The 22,709-nt window shown below is 44.8% G+C and overlaps 5 protein-coding genes across 5 annotated transcripts; 3 read left to right on the forward strand and 2 right to left on the reverse strand.

The window, feature by feature from the left end:
- Window positions 1-3,654: 3,654 nt before the first annotated feature.
- Window positions 3,655-4,049, reverse strand: LOC137587974 (histone H2B 1/2-like). The gene has a single exon (XM_068304649.1). It carries the CDS (start codon window positions 4,027-4,029, stop codon window positions 3,655-3,657), a length of 375 nt encoding a protein of 124 aa, XP_068160750.1. The 5' UTR covers window positions 4,030-4,049.
- A 736-nt stretch (window positions 4,050-4,785) lies between these two features.
- LOC137588001 (histone H4) lies at window positions 4,786-5,149 on the forward strand. Its single transcript, XM_068304696.1, has one exon. It carries the CDS (start codon window positions 4,794-4,796, stop codon window positions 5,103-5,105), a length of 312 nt encoding a protein of 103 aa, XP_068160797.1. The 5' UTR covers window positions 4,786-4,793; the 3' UTR covers window positions 5,106-5,149.
- Window positions 5,150-7,379: 2,230 nt separating this feature from the next.
- LOC137587926 (histone H3) lies at window positions 7,380-8,135 on the reverse strand. Its single transcript, XM_068304616.1, has one exon. It carries the CDS (start codon window positions 8,130-8,132, stop codon window positions 7,722-7,724), a length of 411 nt encoding a protein of 136 aa, XP_068160717.1. The 5' UTR covers window positions 8,133-8,135; the 3' UTR covers window positions 7,380-7,721.
- Window positions 8,136-8,461: 326 nt separating this feature from the next.
- On the forward strand, window positions 8,462-14,712 carry LOC137588026 (histone H2AX-like). Its single transcript, XM_068304747.1, has 3 exons — window positions 8,462-8,847; window positions 12,850-12,862; window positions 14,261-14,712. The coding sequence occupies exons 1-3, from the start codon at window positions 8,468-8,470 to the stop codon at window positions 14,651-14,653; spliced, it is 786 nt and encodes a 261-aa protein (XP_068160848.1). The 5' UTR covers window positions 8,462-8,467; the 3' UTR covers window positions 14,654-14,712.
- On the forward strand, window positions 10,017-11,268 carry LOC137587978 (histone H2B 1/2). The gene has a single exon (XM_068304660.1). It carries the CDS (start codon window positions 10,026-10,028, stop codon window positions 10,398-10,400), a length of 375 nt encoding a protein of 124 aa, XP_068160761.1. The 5' UTR covers window positions 10,017-10,025; the 3' UTR covers window positions 10,401-11,268.
- Window positions 14,713-22,709: the final 7,997 nt, after the last annotated feature.

Below are 22,709 nucleotides of genomic sequence, written 5' to 3' on the forward strand. Positions count from 1 at the left end.
GTCAGTCACAGGGAGAAGGGTTCACAGTCTTCGTGAAATGAGGCGCAGTGCTGGGCTGCTCTGCATGCCCTCAGTGGGCGTATTCCTCCAGTGCAAAATGGCTTTCCAAGGGTCCAAGGGTCCAAGGGCACGGTCTGCCCTCCTGCAGAGGCTCTTCACAATCTTTACAGCCGACTCCGCCTTGCCATTGGCCTTCGGATGCCTTGGGGAGGACATGACATGCTCGAAACCCCACTCCCTTGAAAAAGCTTGGAACTCACCACCAGAAAACTGTCCGGCACCATCGGATATAGCCCTGTCAGGGACCCCATGACGGGCAAACTGTGCCTTGCACTGGCGAATGGTGGTGTCCGCTGACAGGTCAGGGAGAAGGTCGATCTCCCAGAAGTCCGAGTAGTGGTCGATGATGAGCAGGAAGTCCTGCGCCCCATAACTATAGAGGTCCATGCTAACCAGCTGCCATGGGTGGGTGGGGAGCGGGTGTGACATCATAGTCTCTTTCTGCTGCTCGTGTGCACATTCATTGCACACAGCACTGCTGTGCAACGTCTTTGACCTCTGCCTGCATACCTGGCCAGTAGAATGTCGCGGGCCTGTCTGTAACATGCCTCGCCCCCCACGTGGTTGTAGTGAATTCGACGCAGCATTTCAGGACGCATAGCTCTGGGGATGATGATTCGCTGGCTCCTGAAGAGCACTCCATCTTGTGCACTTATCTCATCCCTGATGCCCCAGTAGTCCCTAATGGCCACAGGGGTCTCTTCTTTATGTTCAGGCCATCCCTCCAGCATGACTGACTTGAGCGGCTGGAGACACACATCCTCCTCTGTGTGCTTCCAGATCTGTGCCAGACGTTGGCTGCTGACGTTCAGGTAGTCTGCCTGCTGAATAGCTGCTGTGTCACACTGCTCCTGGTGCATGCTGCAGACCATTTCACGTCGGTACAATGTGCCACTACTCTGTCGTGGAGTGGTGGCCCTGCTGAGCGTGTCGCTTATATACATCTCGGGGCCCGGCTTGTATATCACTGCAAGGCAGTAGTTCTGAAGTGTGAGGAGCATGCTCTGAAGACGCTTCGGTGCACTGAAGAGCGGTTTACTGAAGATGGAGACCAATGGGCGGTGGTCCGTCTCAGCAGTCACATCACCCCTCCCGTATAGATAGTAATGGAAACTTTGGCAGGCAAACACGATGCTCAGGCACTCTTTTTCAATCTGTGCATAGTTTTGCTCCGTTTGGGTCAGTGCGTGGGAGGCAAACACAACAGGTCGTCCCTCCTGAAGCAGACAGTAACTCAGACCTGTGTGGTTAGAGTCACTCTGTATGGTGACTGGCTTGTGGACATCATAATATCGTAGGACTGGCACTGCTGTGACCAGTGTCTTGATTTCCTTCATGGCGGCATCATGCTTCGGCAGCCAGTGCCATGGCACGTCTTTGTTCAGCAGTCTCCTCAGTGGTTCACATACCTCTGACAGGCGTGGCATGAACCTGGACAGATAGTTCACAAATCCAACACATCGCTGGACCCCTTTTGCATCGGTGGGATTCGGCATGTCCAGAACCGCTCTGATCTTGTCGGGGTCAGCCTTGAGGCCCTCTGCCGATAGTATGTGGCCATGGAAGCCGACCTCCTTCGCTAAGAATTGCAGCTTTTTTAGGCCCAGCCTCAGCTTCACTTCTCTGCACCGATCCATCAGAACAATGAGGTTTGTGTCGTGGTCGTGGTTGGCCTCATCCTCCGTATCCCCGAAGCGAACTATGAGGATGTCATCGGCTATATGGGCTCAATCCCCTTCAGGCCCGCCAGCAGTTCATGTTGCTTTCTTTGGTACAGCTCCAGAGCAACCGAAACGCCAAATGGGAGCTTCAGGGAACGTCGTCTACCCCACGGTGTCCATAATGTTGTCATCAGGCTTCTCTCCTCATCCAAGCGGCATTGCAGAAAAGCATCACGTGCGTCCACCAGGGTGAATATGCGTGCTTTGGGTAGCTTGTAGAGGACATCATCCAAGGTGGGCATAACGTAATGGGACCGTTTCAGAGCTCGGTTGAGAGGCTTCGGGTCGATGCAGTCTCAATTTGTCTGTTTTTTTTACTGTCACTAGATTGCTGATCCAGTCTGTAGGACGAGTCACTGTAGTTAAGTACCCTTCCTGTTCATAGCGATCAAATTGTGCTTTAACGGCTGCCTTGAGGGCCACGAGAACATTCCTGGGAGCACACTGCACGGGCACCACAGTGCTGTCTAGCTCAAAGTTAACGTCACCTGTGTCCCTCATGCCCTGCTGCTGCGCAGATGCGTTGCTGGGCTCGGATGGCCTGCTGGCAGATCTCCGTCCATAGCGCTGCCCTTGTGTGGCATTAATACTGTCCCCCAGCCTGGAGCTGCCCAGCGACATGGCTTTTAAGTTGCTGTCCATGACCTCGGATGCACGGCAGATCCTGATAGCCTCATCCAATTTAAGGTCCTTTTCCCTCAGTAAGCGACGTCTCGCACCCTCATCAGTTATCCTGAGAACAAGTATGTCCCTTATGAGTTCATCCTTCATAGCTCCATATTCACAAGAGGCAGCTTTTTCTCTCAGCCTGGTAACAAATGAGTCAATAAGCTCTCCATCCTCTTGTTTAAGTTTTCCAAAAACATGTCTCTCGAAAATCACATTCTTCACAGGTGCAAAGTATGTCTCCAATGCTGTCAGTACAGCACCGACATCTTTCTGCTGGTCCGCCGTGAGCCCCAGGTTATGTGTGCAGATAAGACAGCCCTCACTGCCCATCAGCCCCCTTAGTGCTGCAGCCTGCCCTGGCTTGTTTTTCTCACTGAGTCCAGTCGCCAGTAGATAATATTCAAATTCTATCCGAAAGCTCACCCAGTTGCTGTGAATGTCCCCCGTCATCTTCATGGGCTCCGGTGCTGGTATGTTGGATGCCATCCTTTCAGCGCGACACTAATGCTAGCAGGCTAACTAAACTTATAATCCTCACCAAAAACAAAAACGTACGCCGTTTTAGCGTCGGACGGTGCCAAGTTAACTTCTTTGGGTTTCATCATAGGCTTCTGACACCATGTTGCATGTGTCGGTGCCGTAATGATGAGTCACACCAGGCTGAGTTTAATTCAATATATTAGAAGAAGCCGGTTAGGAGCAGCAACAACACAAGCATGGCCAAACTTTAATGTGTATCCCAGAGTCCAGCAAGTACTTCCGTCGGCCACAGGGTGGGGCCGTAGCCTAACTAGTCCATCTTGTAACAGTACTCTGCTGCCACCCTCTAGCGGTTATAGAATATAACAGGTACCCTCTCACACAAATGATAAAATGACTTTAAAATAACAAATCCAATCACAATGAGTAACGTTCTAGGACATATTCAGCATTTATGATCAACTGACATGTCAAACCTGAGATCAACCACACACAGGAATAAATGGAGTGTTGGTCTCCAGATTGACGTTTCAGGACCCTGGACAGCAGCGATTGGACAACTGGTCCCAAAAAAGGCAGCTCATCTATCACTTCAAGGTAGAAAGAAATGAGACAGCTGTTCCAGCTGCTGCACACAAGTGAAGACGTGGGAACAAAAGAAGTGCTCTTGAAAGGAGGTGGTGGCTCTTAGAAGAGCCGTTGGGCTGGGGGGTCGGCAGGAGGTCTATTTGGAACTGGTGTACTTGGTCACGGCCTTGGTGCCCTCAGACACGGCGTGCTTGGCCAGCTCCCCGGGCAGCAGGAGACGCACGGCGGTCTGGATCTCCCTGGAGGTGATGGTGGAGCGCTTGTTGTAGTGAGCCAGACGAGAGGCCTCACCGGCGATGCGTTCAAAGATGTCGTTCACAAACGAGTTCATGATGCCCATGGCCTTAGACGAGATCCCGGTGTCTGGGTGCACCTGCTTCAGCACCTTGTACACGTAGATGGCGTAGCTCTCCTTCCTGGTCCTCCTCCGCTTCTTGCCGGTCTTGCTGGCGGTCTTGCTCACGGCTTTCTTCGAGCCCTTCTTGGGCGCTGACTTCGCTGGTTCAGGCATTCTTCTTCCTCCCCTTCCTCTGAAAAGAAAAACGAGTGACGCATGCGGGGGGGGGGTGACCTAATTTATAGACATTCCATTCAAATTGAACTGTGTGGACCCTCTCCTCTGATTGGTGGAGCTGCACACCGTTCCAGCTGGTCGGGTCTGGTTGAGTGGATGTCCTCTATTGGTCTCTTTCACTTCATAGTAAAGAGTCAAACTGTCCTGTGATGATTTTCCTTCAGGCTCCTCTAATATGTCCAGTCCTCAAGTTTGCCCTTTAACATTTGTCGTCACATCAAATTTGGTGTCACTATCATCGCTGGAATAGATTCCACACACCGTGTCACCACGCGTGTCGAGCGACGTGGATTGAAAGAGTCGAGGCTCGACACGCGTGGTCACACAGCCTCCAGCGAGCAGTTGATCCACTAGAGTTCCTTTTACTGTAGAAAGTCACCATATAGGACAGAGAGGACTAGGAAGTAACGCAGAGAGTAAAGAAGACAGAAATGTTTAAAAAAATTAGGAATTAAGCAAAAATAGTTAAGCTTAAATAAATAAATTAAAGTAAATGTTATAATAAAACAGACATAATAAAGACATTTTCTGTCCCTCCAAAGAGACCACTACTCAATTTTTTCCCACCTTATTGACGACCGTGTGGTTCCGGTCAGGAGAGAAGTAGCCCCGCCTCTGTCCTCTGTCACGTCCGCAGACGATATATATAAGTCTGTGAGAGCTGACATCACCTCATTCAGTCCAGAACTTGTGATCTGAAGATGAGTGGAAGAGGAAAGGGAGGAAAAGGACTCGGGAAAGGAGGCGCCAAGCGTCACCGGAAAGTTCTCCGTGATAACATCCAGGGAATCACCAAGCCCGCTATCCGCCGCCTGGCTCGCCGTGGTGGAGTGAAGCGGATCTCCGGTCTGATCTACGAGGAGACCCGCGGTGTGTTGAAGGTGTTCCTGGAGAACGTGATCCGTGATGCCGTCACGTACACCGAGCACGCCAAGAGAAAGACCGTCACCGCCATGGATGTGGTGTATGCTCTGAAGAGGCAGGGACGCACCCTGTACGGCTTCGGGGGCTAGACCGCTAGTGACGTCATCAACCAAAGGTCCTTTTCAGGACCAGCACTGAGTTCAAAAAGAGTCCGGTTCTAGAGAGATGTGATAAATATCCCCACTGACATACACACCTTCCACAAGACAAAAGACAACCATAAATACACAGCAAACGACACTACAAAGACTAGAGCAGCAGCTAAGCACATAGAAAAACAGACAAACACATGAGAGATGAGTCCAGTTCTATCCACAAAATAATGGTGGCGGTGCTTTCAAGAGGATCAGATTGAAGGGCGTCATGGCTTGATTGTAACTGATGTCAACTATTGGTTCAATCCAATCTAAAGTACAAAACCTAGTGTTGTGCTTTAACTGACACATCATTATGGATACATGGTTACCTTTCAGACTTGTTGCCTATGTCTGATTTTTAGCCCATCAAATTGATGTTGCATATCTCGTGTAGTCTGAAAAGTCCCAATCGAATTTATGCGGGACAGATTAAAACCACATTCGGGAGGTAGTTTCGTGTCGGATAGGGCCAGAGGCCTGCAGACTGAACAACTCCAAATACTCCGATGAGATGTGGGGGACCGCAACATCATATTTGCGACACGAAAGGAAGGCGCCAGAAGGAGGAGTGGTACACAATACAGAGCGTTTAAACACAGACGATGAAATTGACCATCATCAAGAAATTGACGATGTCTGGTGTGTGTGTGTGTTTTCACCACCTCTACCAGACAGTGATATCGCCAATACGCTAAGTCAGGGGTCACCGAATGGCCGACCGCGGCCCGGATCTGGATGGTTCTGTCCAGACCGGTGACCACTCCATGGTAAATTCACGAGGGTAGATTTTTTTTTGAGAATTTTTTCTGATGGTCGCAGCTACAGACGGCGGGCGCTGCTCCTCCAGTTAATGCGGTAATAGCTTCATTCAGTTCAGCCAATCAGATCGTTTATTTACCTGCTCTGTCAGCGCACCTGAAGTGAGACAGCTCGCTACCGCTGTGGGAGACAGTGAAGACAGAATAGTTCTAAACAAAGGGAGGTTAATGAGGAAAACTGCTGGTTAACAATGAGTGGAATAAACTTATGTTCATTCTTCCATCAGGCAGTTCAAAACCATTGTGCCTCATATGCTCTGAACACGTAACAAAATGGTGACATGAAGTGCCACTATGAAACAAAGCACAGACCTTTTGAGCCAAGTTATCCCCTGAAGTCCGAGCTGAGGGCCAAAAAACCGATCAAAATACAAATGTTGACTAAAGGCATGGTGGATTTTGGGGCAACATAAAAAGTCTTTTAGTGATGGCACAGTTGTGAAGGAGAGCTTAAAGTCAATTCTAAAGAAGATTTAAATGACTGGCAGGCCATTCTCATGCCCCTCTCTCATGAAGAAAGTTCTGTTAGCATTTTTCCCTGAAAGAGCCATTTTTTATTGATGCTTTCTGAAGATTTTAATGTTGTTTTTTTTATTTGAAGCGTAGGCCTTCAGTTATTTAGGCTGGGACCTCCTTAATTTATGAGAAAAAAGGGTTATTTAGCTCATTTTGCACTTCATTATTAATTCTGAGGTTTGTGTTCTCTTCAATCATACATGAAGGGCTTAAATATATTTGCCTTTTTCCACTTTTATTTAGGGTAAAAGAGCTTGTTGTGCACTCAGTTAAATGATATCTTGCATTAAAACTTGATAATAACTAAAAATGTGGACATAGGGGCCGGCTACAAGACACAAACTGGACTTGTTTTCGGACCTTGTAATAAGAGGAAATTTTAATAACTGGACCTCCGTGACTTTTAATACCCCTGCGCTAAAGTAACAAAACTTCACGTTCATCGTTGTTGTTGCCTCCGTCCAATTTATATGACCTCACACATTACGCACACTGAAAGACAACTCCGCCCTGATATTGTTGCTACAGCAACCTGTCAGATCAGCAATAATGTGGCCCAGTCTAAACAGAGCCAAAACAAATTTGGACACTTGCTAAAAACAGTGTGAACAGTCAACCCCTAAAAACCAGATATGGAAGGCCTGCAGTCTGAACGGGGCCTAAACGTGTTTTATCTCAGAAAGCCAATTTTGAGCTTTATAATCAAAAGAAGAGTCAGCTAAATCACTTTAATTTTTTTCATATCCTGTACAATCTATTAAATAACCCAGAATATCACCATCACTACTCATTTCATGTCAGTCATTTTACACTGATTTTAAATCTGCTGAACACGGAAGCTTCAGCTATCTGGCCCCTTTACTCTGGAACGAACTCCCAGCCTCGGTCCGGGGGCAGACACTTTCAGCAAATTTAAGAGTAGAATTTAAAAAAATCCTCTTTGATAGAGCCTACAATTACAAATACACACCCCACTAAATATGCTGCTATAGGTTTAGGCTGTTGAGGGTAATTTTCTCCATCTCTCCAGTTGAAGGGAGATACTCTGGAGCTTTTGTCACTTCTCTTTATCCTTCTATGCTCCTCGAATTTATTACTACTATCAAGTGCTTTGAAATGTCTTCAGACGTGATTAAGCGCTATATCAGTAAAAGTTGATTGATTCAGAAGCCCTCAGTGAAGGAAGAGGCTCTGAAAAGAGCCGTTGGGGTGTCAGTGGGGCTGTGACGTCAGTCTAAGCCCTCTCCCCGCGGATGCGGCGGGCCAGCTGGATGTCTTTGGGCATGATGGTCACCCTCTTGGCGTGGATGGCGCACAGGTTGGTGTCCTCGAACAGGCCCACCAGGTAAGCCTCGCTGGCCTCCTGCAGAGCCATGACAGCGGAGCTCTGGAAGCGCAGGTCGGTCTTGAAGTCCTGAGCGATCTCTCTCACCAGACGCTGGAAGGGCAGCTTCCGGATCAGCAGCTCGGTCGACTTCTGGTAGCGACGAATCTCTCTCAGAGCCACGGTACCGGGCCTGTAACGGTGAGGCTTCTTCACGCCGCCGGTGGCCGGAGCGCTCTTCCGAGCTGCTTTGGTGGCCAGCTGCTTTCTGGGGGCTTTGCCTCCAGTAGACTTACGAGCGGTCTGCTTGGTTCTCGCCATCGTTTCTTGCTTGTCTCCACAGGAACACAAGAATGCTGCAGAGACAGGAGAGCCGCTGCTCTTAAAGCGTCCCAGCGGCTGAACAGCGATGACGCGGAGTCGGACCTCCGACCACTGGTTGGTGGGGGGCTCCTCCTGGAGCTCAGCTCCGCCCAGTGGAGCGTCACACAGCCCGCAGCTCATTGGAGCCGAGTAGAGCTGGAAAGTTCCGTCTGACCAGCCTCTCTCTGGTTGGTCCGGCGGGGAGAGTGGCGCGCTCTGCTCCATATAAGTGAAGGTGGCGGTGGTCCAAGGTCTATTTTCTGTGAGCTACATCTCTAGGAAAGCAGTCGAACATGAGCGGACGTGGTAAAACCGGCGGTAAAGCCAGAGCTAAGGCCAAGACCCGCTCCTCTCGTGCCGGGCTCCAGTTCCCGGTCGGCCGTGTTCACCGGCTGCTGCGTAAAGGGAACTATGCGCAGCGCGTCGGTGCCGGCGCCCCCGTCTACCTGGCGGCTGTGCTGGAGTACCTGACCGCTGAGATCCTGGAGCTGGCTGGAAACGCTGCCCGTGACAACAAGAAGACTCGGATCATCCCCCGTCACCTGCAGCTGGCTGTCCGCAACGACGAGGAGCTCAACAAGCTGCTGGGCGGGGTGACCATCGCTCAGGGCGGCGTGCTGCCCAACATCCAGGCCGTCCTGCTGCCCAAGAAGACCGAGAAGGCTGCCAAGAAGTGAACTGCTGGAGCCCACAAGCTGCAACACAACGGCTCTTTTCAGAGCCACACAAGGCTGACAAACAGACACGTTTTTCCTCAACATGTCATCACAAACTATCAGGATGACTGAACAAATCTGGGTCACAACACAATGAATAATGAACCTGAAGCTGATCGTCAGGGAATAACATTTCACCACTGGGATCTGATCAAATTGTTGAAACCCTGCTGACCAGTTTTTTAAAAAAGAAAGATGTGTTCAGAATGACAAATTTTAGAGACTTTGATACATTTTGAGTTGACAACAAATTATTTCCCCCCGTTTCTGACAAGTCTGTAAAAAGTCTTGGACTAATTGTAAAAAACTTCATGACTACATTAACGGGATTAAATTCATTTAGATCAGTGGTTCTTAATCTTGTTGGAGGTACCGAACCCTGCCGGTTTCATATGCTCACTCACTGAACCCTTAGTAGTTTAGAAGTTCTAGTTTTTTGCCTATGGTATATTCACACAGAGTGATCAGGGATTGTTAATCTAAAATATCTTTGACAGTAATTTAACTGATAAATACTGGAGGATTTCCATCTTTTCAAATTAACCCCCCCCCCCCCCCATTACATGAGAAAAGTTCCAAACGATTGAAGTCCGGGAATCACGTTCAGTCACTCGATGAATGGAACTGCAGGATTCAAACCAGATCCAACACACATGTGATGCACCTCATGAAAATACGTCCAAGTTGGAAAGCTTTTTGGGATGTTTTATAGGAACAAGTTCACAACGGACATTTGCTTATTTTATCCAAACGTAATTTTGAGAATCTGTCACGACAAATACAGCATTAGTATTGAGTATGACTGGAAAATGATAAGGTGTGTAACATCACTGGTAACGCCCAATTTAAATGCAAAAATGTCACAATGTATTTTCAAAATTCACAAAAGAGCAAACATATTTCATTATTATCAGTCAACACACTTTATTACGTTAGAATTGTGTTTCTGGTCTATTTGTCTCCAGACTGCAGCTTCAGGAATGACGCATCAAGAATGGGAGACTTCCGCTAACCCCGTGATCAGCTCCACCAATCACAGGAAGGAGACCACACAGTCTGCTTTGAATGGAGTCTGTTCAAATACAGTCACTGTGGTGAGTCAGGATTCATTTCTGTGTGATCAGAAAGAAGAAGAATGCCTGAACCAGCGAAGTCAGCGCCCAAGAAGGGCTCGAAGAAAGCCGTGAGCAAGACCGCCAGCAAGAGCGGCAAGAAGAGGAGGAGGACCAGGAAGGAGAGCTACGCCATCTACGTGTACAAGGTGCTGAAGCAGGTGCACCCAGACACCGGGATCTCGTCTAAGGCCATGGGCATCATGAACTCGTTTGTGAACGACATCTTTGAACGCATCGCCGGTGAGGCCTCTCGTCTGGCTCACTACAACAAGCGCTCCACCATCACCTCCAGGGAGATCCAGACCGCCGTGCGTCTCCTGCTGCCCGGGGAGCTGGCCAAGCACGCCGTGTCTGAGGGCACCAAGGCCGTGACCAAGTACACCAGCTCCAAGTAGACCTCCTCCTGCTGACCCCCCAGCCCAACGGCTCTTCTCAGAGCCACCACCTCCTTTCAAGAGCACTTCTTTTGTCCCCACGTCTTCACTTGTGTCCAGCAGCGCAACTTGGCAGCTGGAAGAGCTATCTCAGTTCTTTTTACCTTGAAATGACAGATGAGCTGCTTTTTTTGGGACCAGTTGTCCAATCGCTGCTGTCCAGGGTTCTGAAACGTCAATCACTGCACAAACTGCTCTGCTTCCCTTTGCTGTGTTTTTCTCTTCAGTGGAGACTTCTGTACAAACCTCCCCTCAAGTAAAAAACAGCCGACCTCCAGTGGAGGATTTTGCATGGTGCCATCGGTTCCAATGCTTTTGTCTGTTTTCGCCCCTGCGGTGTCCAGCCAGTGTCCCTTCTGTCCCCTTCGTGAAACAGTCTTAAATGTTATTTCTGGGGAGGCAAAACTTGCAATTTATGTGACCAGGAAGAGGAAAATTGAAAACAATACTGTTCAAGAAGCAGCTACTGTTTTTTGCTGTAACATCAGATGTCGCTTAAAACTAGAATTTGGTTTCTATAAATTGACAAAAGACCTGAATAACTTTAGGAACATCTGGTGTTACAAAAATGTCCTATGCACTTTAGTTGATGACCACCTCACTTTTGCAAACTTCTTGTTATAATGCACTAATTTTTATATTGTATTTCCCTTTGTTTCTTGGTGTTTAATGTTTTTGAGTGTTTAGTGTTTTTGAAATTTCATCTAATGAAAAATTGTTAAATGTTCTAAATGTTAAATGTGATTGAAGTTTTTTTTTTGCAAAAGATCTTCTGAGGCACTTGAATGCTTTCATCTAATGTAAAACTGCAAAATGTTTGAATGAGATTAAAGTGTTTTTGCAAAAATAAAAAAAAAATCTTCATGCAAGCTGAACTTCAAGGCTGGCACAAACGAAGAACTGGAGACCCAACACTCCATTTATTCCTGTGTGTGGTTGATTGTTCTCAGGTTTGATATGTCAGTTGACCATAAATACTGAATATGTCCTAGAACGTTACTCATTGTGATTGGATTTGTTCTTTAAAAGTCATTGATCATTTGTGTGAGAGGGTAACTGCTACGTTCTATAACCGCCAGAGGGTGGCAGCAGAGTACCACAGGATGGGGTTGGGTTGAGTTAGCCCGGTTGTGATGACCTCATTCCACCACCAAGTCTCCTTATCTACTTTCCTTCCAGATGACACACCAAGTACTCTCCTACCTGTCTCCCTGATCACATTAGCCGTAGTTGTCCAGTCATCTGGAAGCACCTCCTGACCACCCAGAGCCTGTCTTAACTCCCTCCTAAAAATCATGCAGCACTCTTCCTTTTTCAGCTTCCACCATTTCGTCCTCTGCTCTGCCTTTGTCCTCTTCATCTTCCTCACCACCAGAGTCATCCTACACACCACCATCCTATGCTGTTTGGCTACACTCTCACCTACCACTACTTTACAGTCACTGATCTCCTTAAGATTACACCGTCTACACAAGATGTAGTCTACCTGTTTAAATGTTATTTTAAAAAAAAGGAAAAGCAGAAATATGTAACTGTGTTTTTTCCCCCCATCTAAGATGTTTCAATGTTTATTTGTTGTGGAAGACTCGTTCAGGAGCTGCTGCTCAGATATTTCAGGACCATGGACAGCACTGACAATGATTGACTGACCCAGCTCAGTTTGTGTGTGTGTGAGTGCGCGCATGTAGGTACGGGTCTGTATGATCTACAGATCTAAAAAATGATCTAATTACAGCTGGGGAAGATTTTTATTCCTCACTCGAAATAGTATTTCTAATATTACAACATCTTTCAGTGGTTAACCTTGTTGGAGGTACTGAAACATGCCGCTTTCATGTGCTCACTCACCGAACCCTTTAGTAAAAAAAACAAATACTCAAATTGAAGGCATAGTGCATGATATACTGGTGTATTTAATGAATTGTGCATTAATGTCACCTTTTTCAAAGAACAAAACCAAAACAGTGCATGCACTCACATGAAATGACCTACCTGCAAATCAGTGACTTCTGCTGTTATTGAATCCAGTTCTGATATGCGTGGTTTCACCTTGACAAGAGCTACTCTAATGTCATTTTCACAGCAAAGTCTGTTTTCTGTTGTTTTCCAGACAGCTTGAATGTTTCAATGACAGGAAACTTTTTCCAAACCTCAACACAATGACATATATAGCATAACTGGCTAAGGCTAAGGAGAAGCTCTCATGTATCTCTACTCGGATACATGCCACATACAGAAGTACTCCGATGACACCGCGATAGTGGCATGTATCCGGGAGGGTATTGGTGGCTGACTTCGTGGAGTGGTGCCAACAGAACCAGCTCCAGCTCAACATCTCCAAGACAAAGGAGATGGTGGTGGATTTCCGGCGGGCACCTCCCTCTCCACAGCCGGTGATCATCAAAGGCAGTAAGGTGGAGGTGGTAGAAAACTATAAGTACCTGGGACTGCAGCTAGACAGCAGACTGGACTGGTCACTCAACTCGGACTGTGTGTACAAGAAGGGGCAGAGCAGGATGTACTTCCTGAGGAGGCTGGCCTCCTTCAACATCTGTCCTAAGCTCCTTTTCATGTTCTATCAGTCCGTAGTCTCCAGTGTGCTGTCATACGCCATTGTGTGTTGGGGTGGGGGGGCCAGGAAAAGAGATATGGACCGTCTGAACAGACTCATCCGCAGAGCGGGCTCAGTGGTCGGGCTGAGCCTGGACTCTGTGGAGACGCTTCTGGAGAGCAGGACCATGTCTCAAGTTAAGGCTATCATGAACAACACCAGCCCCCCCCTACACACCACCTTCTCCCAGCTCCCCCCCTACACACCACCTTCTCCCAGCAGAGAAGCACCTTCAGCGGCAGACTGCTGTCACACAGCACCTCCACAGAGGCTGAGTCCTCCTTCGTGCCCCGTGCCATCAGGGGGTACAATGACTCTCTCAGGAGGGGGGGGGGGTGGCGAGGTCAGCACAGGGTTGAATGGATTTAATTTAATGTTATATACATATATAATTAAAAAAAAAACTTTTTATACTGTTTATGTTTTAATACTGTAATATTTTTTAAATTTTGTACTGCTTATATTTTAATTTTATACTGTTTATATTTTAGTTATAGTTTAGTATATAAGTCTTGTTAGTGCTGCATGTGTCTGTTAGTGTAGTGTATGTCTTGTGGTATGTCCTGTGATGTCAGTGTTTCTTTTTCTCCTGGTGTTTGTCAAGTAGTATTTGTTATGTAGTGCCTGAGCAGTAGATATATACAATTTCTTCCGGGATTAATAAAGTATCTATCTATCTACATCTATCAGTACTGGATGAAGAGGCTATGAAAAGAGCCGTTGGGTTGTCAGCGGGGCTATGCCGTCAGTCTAAACCCTGACGTCAGTCTAGGCCTGTAACGGTGAGGCTTCTTCACGCCGCCGGTGGCCGGAGCGCTCTTCCGAGCTGCTTTGGTGGCCAGCTGCTTTCTGGGGGCTTTGCCTCCAGTAGACTTACGAGCGGTCTGCTTGGTTCTCGCCATCGTTTTTTTGCTTGTCTCCACAGGAACACAAGAATGCTGCAGAGACAGGAGAGCCGCTGCTCTTAAAGCGTCCGAGGGCGACCACTGGTTGGTGGGGGGCTCCTCCTGGAGCTCAGCTCCGCCCAGTGGAGCGTCACACAGCCCGCAGCTCATTGGAGCCGAGTCTGAGCTTGAACGTCCCGTCTGACCAGCTCCCGTCAGCCTCTTTCTGGTTGGTCCGGCGGGGAGAGTGGCGCGCTCTGCTCCATATAAGTGAAGGTGGCGGCAGTCCGAGGTCTATTTTCTGTGAGCTACATCTCTAGAGAAAGCAGTCGAACATGAGCGGACGTGGTAAAACCGGCGGTAAAGCCAGAGCTAAGGCCAAGACCCGCTCCTCTCGTGCCGGGCTCCAGTTCCCGGTCGGCCGTGTTCACCGGCTGCTGCGTAAAGGGAACTATGCGCAGCGCGTCGGTGCCGGCGCCCCCGTCTACCTGGCGGCTGTGCTGGAGTACCTGACCGCTGAGATCCTGGAGCTGGCTGGAAACGCTGCCCGTGACAACAAGAAGACTCGGATCATCCCCCGTCACCTGCAGCTGGCTGTCCGCAACGACGAGGAGCTCAACAAGCTGCTGGGCGGGGTGACCATCGCTCAGGGCGGCGTGCTGCCCAACATCCAGGCCGTCCTGCTGCCCAAGAAGACCGAGAAGGCTGCCAAGAAGTGAACTGCTGGAGCCCACAAGCTGCAACACAACGGCTCTTTTCAGAGCCACACAAGGCTGACAGACACGTTTTTCCTCATCGTTCCATCATCAACTGTCCGAATAACAGAAAATACGCTTTATGGTTTTTGGTGTCTGTACAAAAAAACCCAAACCAACGCCTTCTCTCTGGAGTCTGTTTTACACAGAAACCGCTGCGTGCAACATAGTCAATACTCCGGATGATACGGTTCAGCAGTCAGAACAAAAGACAATGGAACACAAAAAATGTCGGCAATGAAAAATCTACACACCCAGCTGGGAAAACAGAATTGGTGTTTCTGGGCAAATAAACAATTCAACTAATGTTAAATGGATCTATTTTAAAAGCGTATATGAAACTAAATTATTATAAAACACAGACGTGTTTTATAATTGGGAGTTATATTACAGAAGAGACTTGAAATTGTGCAGATCTCTGTTGATTTTTTAAAAAAACATTAAAAAGTAAAACAATTAAGGATTATAATATAGAATGACTAACATGAAACGACTAAGAATAAAAATTTAAGGCACATTTGTCAAAGTCCAGGCCCATGGGCCGGATCCGGCCCACAAATGAATTATGTACAGCCCCCTGGATGATATATAATTACAGTGATACCTCTACTTATGAATGTCTCTTCTTATGAAATTTTCTACTTACGAAATTTCTAAGCAGTAAAATATTACCTCCACTTACGAAATTTCGACTTACGTAATGTAAAAACACAGCATTGGCTGATACTCGAATAAAAACACAGTATCGGCTGATACATGAATCTCCCACAGGTTCCTTAACGCAACATTCTCATAGTTGCTCTGCCATTAGTTATTATCTATTATGTATCTTCCTGGCATCCCATTGGCTAAGATGGACGCCACTCCACCTCTGTGTGGCGCTAGATCGGTGATTAAGGAGTGTCTCGGTATTCGGCACTCGACCCATGAGGTGTTCTGATAGTTTTGCGCAAATATAATAACTTTTTGAGTACGTATTCGCTATGGACCCCAAGAAGGTGACAGAAAAAAGAGGAAAAGAAAAAACGAAGAAAACAGTTTTTTTGTCCGTACAAACAAAGCAAGAGATCATAGAAAAGCATGAGAAATGGATGCGTTTGGTTGATCTCACCAAAGAATATGGCCGAAATGCATCTACAATCACCACATTATTAAAACAAAAGGAAGTTTAAGGAGTTTAAGGCATTGCGTGGGTGGTTGGAGAAGTTCAGAAGGAGGACTGGAATTCACTCTGTTGTTCGGCATCGTGAGATAGGAGCGCATGAACGAAAGAGGGCAAAAACCAATGAGGACAGCAGTTAAAAGGTAAATAACCGTCATTATTATTCTTTACTCTATTCTTTGTTTTTTTACGCTATGCACAACTGTCATTTATTGCGTTATAATCTAATCGTAACATGTATTTGTTACATGTTTTGATGCATTTTTATGCTTTATAAAACATTTATGTCGGAATTTTTGTGGACTTGGAACGGATGGGGCATTTGCATGGAAAACACATCTCTACTTACGAAATTTTCTACTTGCGTAATTTTTTCCGGAACCAATTAATTCGTAAGTAGAGATACCACTGTAGATAGATAGTATTAGAAAAGGCCACAGCCGCTCCCTGGTGTTTTGCACTTACCAACACTAATTCCCCACAATGCAATGGTAGCCCATAAAGTCACAATAGCAAGTGGGCCTCGGCTTCATTATTCATCAGCAGTCAGAGCAGAGGTTAACTTTACCCCCTCTTCAAAAAAGGCTAAACAGAAGGTGGATGCTGAGAACAGGGGGTTTCAAGCCCGATGGGAGACAGAGGACATGTTCTCAGAGGTGAAAGACATACCTGTGTCTTCTAAGTGGAGAAAGTTTGGCTGTAATGAAAGAATATAATCTAAGAAGGCACCATCAAACGTCTCAGAACTCACAAAGACATGACTGTTCTTTGGAGGTTCCTTTTTGTTCATGTGTCTGTTGTAAAGTGTTTTTATTTGAAATTGCTGAAAGAACCATAAGAGAATTATGCTTTTTCATTTAATCATTAAATAATATACACTCTTGGTTCACTAGGCTCTGTGCAATCATTTCAATATGTTTTAATAAACACTGAACCAGTCCGGCCCCGAGACTTGAAACAAATTTGTTTTTGGCCCTCTGTGTATTTGACTTTGTCTTCACTGTATTAAAGTTTCAGCAGATTCTGTCCATCATCCACCAACAAATATCCTTTCTACTACAGTGTTGTTTATCCTCACATTTACATTAGAATTTACTCTCACAATAATAGAAAAAATTTCCGTCTTCCGAAATGAATCAGACCATAGGTTCGTCCTGAAACGGTGAGTCTTTCATCACAAATGTGCCGAAAAAGATTGAAGTCTTCAAGACTTCAGTGACAAATAGTGGACAACTGAAGCCATAGCAACCTGTAAAGATCACAACCGAAGCAACTGGCTGGTTTCAGTCCTGCAACACAACGTCACACAAGAATGACAAAGAGCTGTCATTCTGACGTCACATTCTCGTGAACGACTCGAGTTTGTAGTAGAATGTTGTGGAGGAAAGTGTATGTCTTAAGTGTCCCATAACTGAACAAATTGTGTCCCATCAATTAACTCAAGTGTATATGTCTTATGTGTCCCATGAATGCATGTGTCTTATTTGTCCCATGGATGAACCCAAGTGTATGAATGAACTCAAGTGTTCTCCTAAATGAGCTCAAACTCATTACTGTTGCACATTTTCATAAAATATCCTTATCTGCACACTCCCATACAATATATGGCCTTGTTATTGCAAAACATGTCAAACTTGTGAGACCAATTCATTTAGCTGATGCTCGTATTTCGCCTTGACAACCTAGATAAGGGGAGACTGCTAGTCTTGACCAGGGATGGATGTTGCCTGCAGGTGGGGACCGGCCCTCCTCATTTGCACGCGATGTTCCACTATAAAGAAGAGAGATTTTTCTCTGCCAGTTACAGTCTGCCACGGGTCTTGGTACAGACGCCTGGTCCTTTGTTTTTCATCTGCTGCTCTGACTGAGGTGTTGGCTCTCCGCCTATTGTCAACGGTAAGAGTGATATAGCTGATGACTTGTTTGCATTCTTTGAACTGATGTTAATGTGGGGATTGCGGGAGTGACAACCTGTATCTAGCGTTTTCATCACTGTTGATTTTGCTTGCTTTGTGGATCTTTTGTTATAATAAATATATTAAGCATTTGTGAGTGTGCTGACTTACTTCGGACCTTAGGTCTTCAAATAAGATTTAAAATTTCACAAAACAAACGTTTGCAACAGTGACGGGGAGGCAGGTGAGGCACGGCCTCAACTGACATCGTGAAAGAAAAACATTAAAAATGGAAGAAATAAATTTAATTGTTACATTTATCCTGTGATGTGTATTATAAAGTTATTTTCTGTTGACCGTCACCAATTTTACGTTATTTTTACTTAAAATAGCTGAATTTTCACGTTTACCACTGAAATACTTAGCAGAGACCTGCGGTGAGACGCCACCCAGCTGAGCCTCACCATGGATTGATCAATGGCTCGACTAGCTGTAGTGGTATGCTATACAGTGAGACCGTAATGGTATCTCTCTATATGTCGCTATTAAAATGTTCAAACACGTTTGATCTTTGATCTAATTTAGCCAATGTATATAATGTGAAGTGTTGTTTTTTGTCAACAACTGCATGTGTGTAGTCTTTCATGTATTGAGCGGTCCTGAAACCACGGTCCTGAAACCGCTGGGAAAAGGCACTAAGTGAAGCACAAAGTTGCATCATGGTAGGGGGCGCTGGTGATCCCAGGGATTCGGCCGAGGATTCTTCTTCCTCGCCCGTAGAACAAGGGATAGCAAACTACAATCTACAGTCAGCAAGTCAAGTGCAGCCATTCATTTGTTTTCCACTCGCCTTACCTTACTATAAAAATGGAGGATTACATATCTCAACTCAAATTTTTTTGGATGCTTTTGTTCAGAAGGAGCGGCGCATGGACTTCATTTATAAGTAACCTTAACATAAAAACAAACATGTAGGAAACAAATGTTTTTTTTTAATCAAATGTGCTAATTTTGTTAGTTTGTATGTGTAAATAATTCTGTTATGAGACTTTAAAAATAACTCACCCACTGTTGCTAATTAAATGGTGAATAAACTACACTGTAGGTTCATATTTTTGTAAATCTAATTATGATAAAATCACTGCCCCACTAGCCATGAACCTCACCGCACGTCACTGGTCTGCAGATCTGGTCATGATTGTTGTCTCCAGCCGCTGCAGTCATTGATCAAGGAATGGAAGTGATCAATGACGTTTGTGATGATTCAGGAGGTGTGTTGCCTCACTCATGACTGATAAACTGAACATCTCAGGTAAATTTGAGTGGAAATGAGTTCTATTATAAGATTTCAGCAGATTCTGTCCATCATCCACCAACAAATATCCTCTTTCTGAAAGTGTTGTTTATCCTCACATTTAAAAGACAAATATTCAAAGAAAATGAGAAGAAATATTTCTGTTTTATCGAAAGTTAAATAACAGTTTATGATATTATTATTATTATTATTATTATCATTATTATTATTATTATTATTATTATTATTAACAAGAACTGCAACATCCCGCGACAAGTAGGTCAGGGTACCCTGAATGTAGTACCTGACAAGTGCATAACTTTGAGCTTTCCAGGACTTTGGATTTATGAGACGGTATGAGAAATTATGAGGCATTATGGTCCCTAATGAGATCTTATGAGACATGAGACCTTATGAGATGTTATGAAACCTTATGAGACATTATAAGCCATTAACTTACGAGACATGTGATATTATGAGACCTCATGAGAGGGCCTTACAGTCACAACATTAGCCTCAGTCTGTCCTGTCTCTCCTGCTGGACATGACTTAGCTGCAGGTGTATCCCCACCTGTATATTTGAATAAGCTCACTTTAAAACCTCACGGTGTCACGCTGTCTGACGTCTAGCTGGAAGTTCAGACAGCTAGTCGAATTAGCTCCGATCTTCACGTTTGTCCGTGTCTCTCACTTAAGAAGCCTTTTTGATTTCATTAAACATAACGGTCTATATTCTTTGATTGTCACGGACCTCTTGTTGTCGTGTGGGGAACTCCGATGCTTTATTTACCAGGACGAAACTCACAAAGCCGGCGTCTACCCAAATGGCCAGACCACAACGCCGAAGCGGCCTTCGTCTTCGCATTCGTCCGTCCCACACGTACAGAGCCGTTACGGCTTCAACGGACACAGCAGTTTGTTTTCTTGTGACGGTGTAGAAAAAAAAGAAAACAGAGTCTGATATTATTTTATCGTGGAATTTCCACGGGTTTGCGCTAGTCTGACATATAATTTAATTACTTTACATGTTGTAAACACATTGTTCTTTATTTTACCCAAATGGTGTTTACAGTCTGTTGGGGTTGGGAGCCCTCTAGTGGTACTTTCTGGAGATAACACCATCAGATGCCAGCGGTGGTGCTGAAATGAGAGGATGGTGCCAGTTGAACTTTACCAGAGATGGCTCCAGCAAGTGTTTAGTCAGATGTTAGAGAAGGACAGTCACACATTTAAAAGGCCCTCTGCCTCGGAGTCCAACCAGCATTACAATCCATAATAATAGATGTTCCACTAACTGTTAAAATGAGTATAAACCAGTAAATGTCAGTTCTGGAGGTTCTGGAACCCCTACTAGACCATGACAGTGAAGAGGAAGAGGATGAATCTGAATCTTAGGACCTCGTTAAGATCAGTTCAGCTTCTGATGATTCTGATTGTGAACCAGATCAGAAATTAGTCTCCCTGTCCCTCCAGCCAAGACACACATGGAACATCTTCAACCAACCTAAAACAAGTCCAGCTGGTTCCTTTTTTCTCTTCTAGATTTATATCAGACTGATTGTGTGTCTTTAACATGGAATCAGTTCATAAGAGATGGTTCCAATGAATGATTATAATGTTTTATCTAATTGGGGAAATGTGAGTTTTATTTTGATTCAACAACATCAAAAAGTAAATAATGATATATGTTTAATTTTTCTCCAAAACAATGTCTGGACTTAATTCTCGTTCGAATTGTGTTTCTGGTCTATTTGTTTCCGGACTGCAGCTTCATGAAAGACTCATAAAGTACCCGACCCAGAGAGAGGGAGACCCCCTCTGACCCCGTGATCAGCTCCACCAATCACAGAGGGGAGGCCACACAGTCTGCTTTGACTGGAGTCTGGAGAAAAAAATACCATCACTGTTGATTATCGACGACAAAATCAAGAACAAGAACAAGAACAACACCGACAACAACAAGGTGTAGTTTATCCTCATATTTACATTAGAATTTATTCTGAATATGAGAAGATATATTTGTGTCTTATTTAAAGTATCATAATAGTTTACTATTATTATCATTATTATTATCATTATAGGGGCATTTCAGAATTGTAGGACTTTTTACATCCCATCCATCAAATTCTTAATAATCCACATACAAAATACAAAAAATATGCAGTTTCTGAGTAAATGTTCCTGTCCTGAGAGAAAAGTATGAAAACAGTTTTAAAAATACCAAATAAGTGTGGTTTACCCCCTAAAACGCCATTTTCCTCTTGTCTCACCTACCTAATGACCAAATAGGACCTCAAATGAAAATGTTCATATTAAATTTATATTTCATTTTTTTGTATTATTTAATTGCTGTCTTTTCACTGTGGGAACATTTGTTTTATAAACATAATATTTCAAATAATAATTGTTATTCATGGAACACGTGTCCCACAACATGCATGCAACCCTGTTACCATTAACTTTTTAGCATGATAGAAGAAGAAAGCAGTGAGTCACATCATCCAGTGGACTTGACCTCATCCAACAGTTTTCCAAAAGAATGGGTGGAGCAAAGGTCTGTCCTCTCTTCTAGTCTTCATTTTTACGTAACGCCCCCCCTTCCCCATTTTTTTCTGGACTTTTTGCTGTTTTTTTGTTGTTGTTGTTGTTGTTCAGAATCTTCTTGTGTGTTTCATGGATATTCTGTTCATTGTAAGCTTTTTCTGTTCTGTCATATTGTAAACAGTATTTTTACTGTACATTCTGTAATAAAGGGGAAAAAAAACTGAGTTGCTCTTTACTGTAATGCTTTTGAACGTGAACATTACATGTGGACATAAAGTTCCCAAACAAGAAATTTTGACTGAAACAACTGAAACATAAAAGTGTATGCAACTTTCATAATGTCAACAATATCCAGTATTTTGAAACCTGTTGTACTTTGATTAACTGCATGTACCTTGTGAAGTGGAAACAAGCATTATTGTTTGACACGGTGATTTCATTTCGAGTCGAATATCCAGTGTTTTGGTAAAGTGTGTGTGCAGAGAAAGATGTATTCTATTTTGAAATGAAGAGTTAGTATTTATTTAACAAAATGTGTTTTTGAGAAGAAAATTAACCATTTGGTCAGTTGTGCTTTTATGTGAGTCTGTGTTTTTAAAAGTATTTGAAGTATGGGTAAGCGCTTGCTAGCGACTGAAAAAAACTAACTTATGAGACATGAGATGTTGTGACCATAAGTGACATTATGAGACCTCATGAAAGGGCCTTACTACACTCACAACATTAGCCTCAATATGTCCTGTCTCTCCTGCTGGACATGACTTAGCGGCAGGTGTATCTGACATATAATTTAATTACTTTACATGTTGTAAACACATTTCTGAATTTTACGTACTGAATTGTTTCCTTTCAGCAAATCCCGTTTAGGGCAGAATATCCACAATCTATCTCCAGCTCTTAATCTGGGATTTAAAGGTAAACAGACAATAAGGTTATTGAGTAATGGAAGTTAGTGTAAGCACAGGATGGAAAGCGCTGCTAATGCATATTTTGCTGCAGGTGAAATTGTTATGGAACAAAATTAATGGTTATATTTTTCTTTTAGGAAATGTGATGCTTCTAGAAGAAAAAAATGCCCCCCCCCAAAAAAAAAAAATCCAAAAAGAAGCAAGAGGAGCTACAGGA

This window comes from Antennarius striatus, chromosome 2 (assembly GCF_040054535.1).
Source record: "Antennarius striatus isolate MH-2024 chromosome 2, ASM4005453v1, whole genome shotgun sequence".
NCBI lineage: Eukaryota > Metazoa > Chordata > Actinopteri > Lophiiformes > Antennariidae > Antennarius > Antennarius striatus.

Coding starts and splice junctions, on each gene's coding strand:
- LOC137588001 (XM_068304696.1), top strand. CDS start 4,794: ATGAGTGGAAGAGGAAAGGGAGGAAAAGGACTCGGGAAAGGAGGCGCC.
- LOC137587926 (XM_068304616.1), bottom strand. CDS start 8,132: ATGGCGAGAACCAAGCAGACCGCTCGTAAGTCTACTGGAGGCAAAGCC.
- LOC137587974 (XM_068304649.1), bottom strand. CDS start 4,029: ATGCCTGAACCAGCGAAGTCAGCGCCCAAGAAGGGCTCGAAGAAAGCC.
- LOC137587978 (XM_068304660.1), top strand. CDS start 10,026: ATGCCTGAACCAGCGAAGTCAGCGCCCAAGAAGGGCTCGAAGAAAGCC.
- LOC137588026 (XM_068304747.1), top strand. CDS start 8,468: ATGAGCGGACGTGGTAAAACCGGCGGTAAAGCCAGAGCTAAGGCCAAG.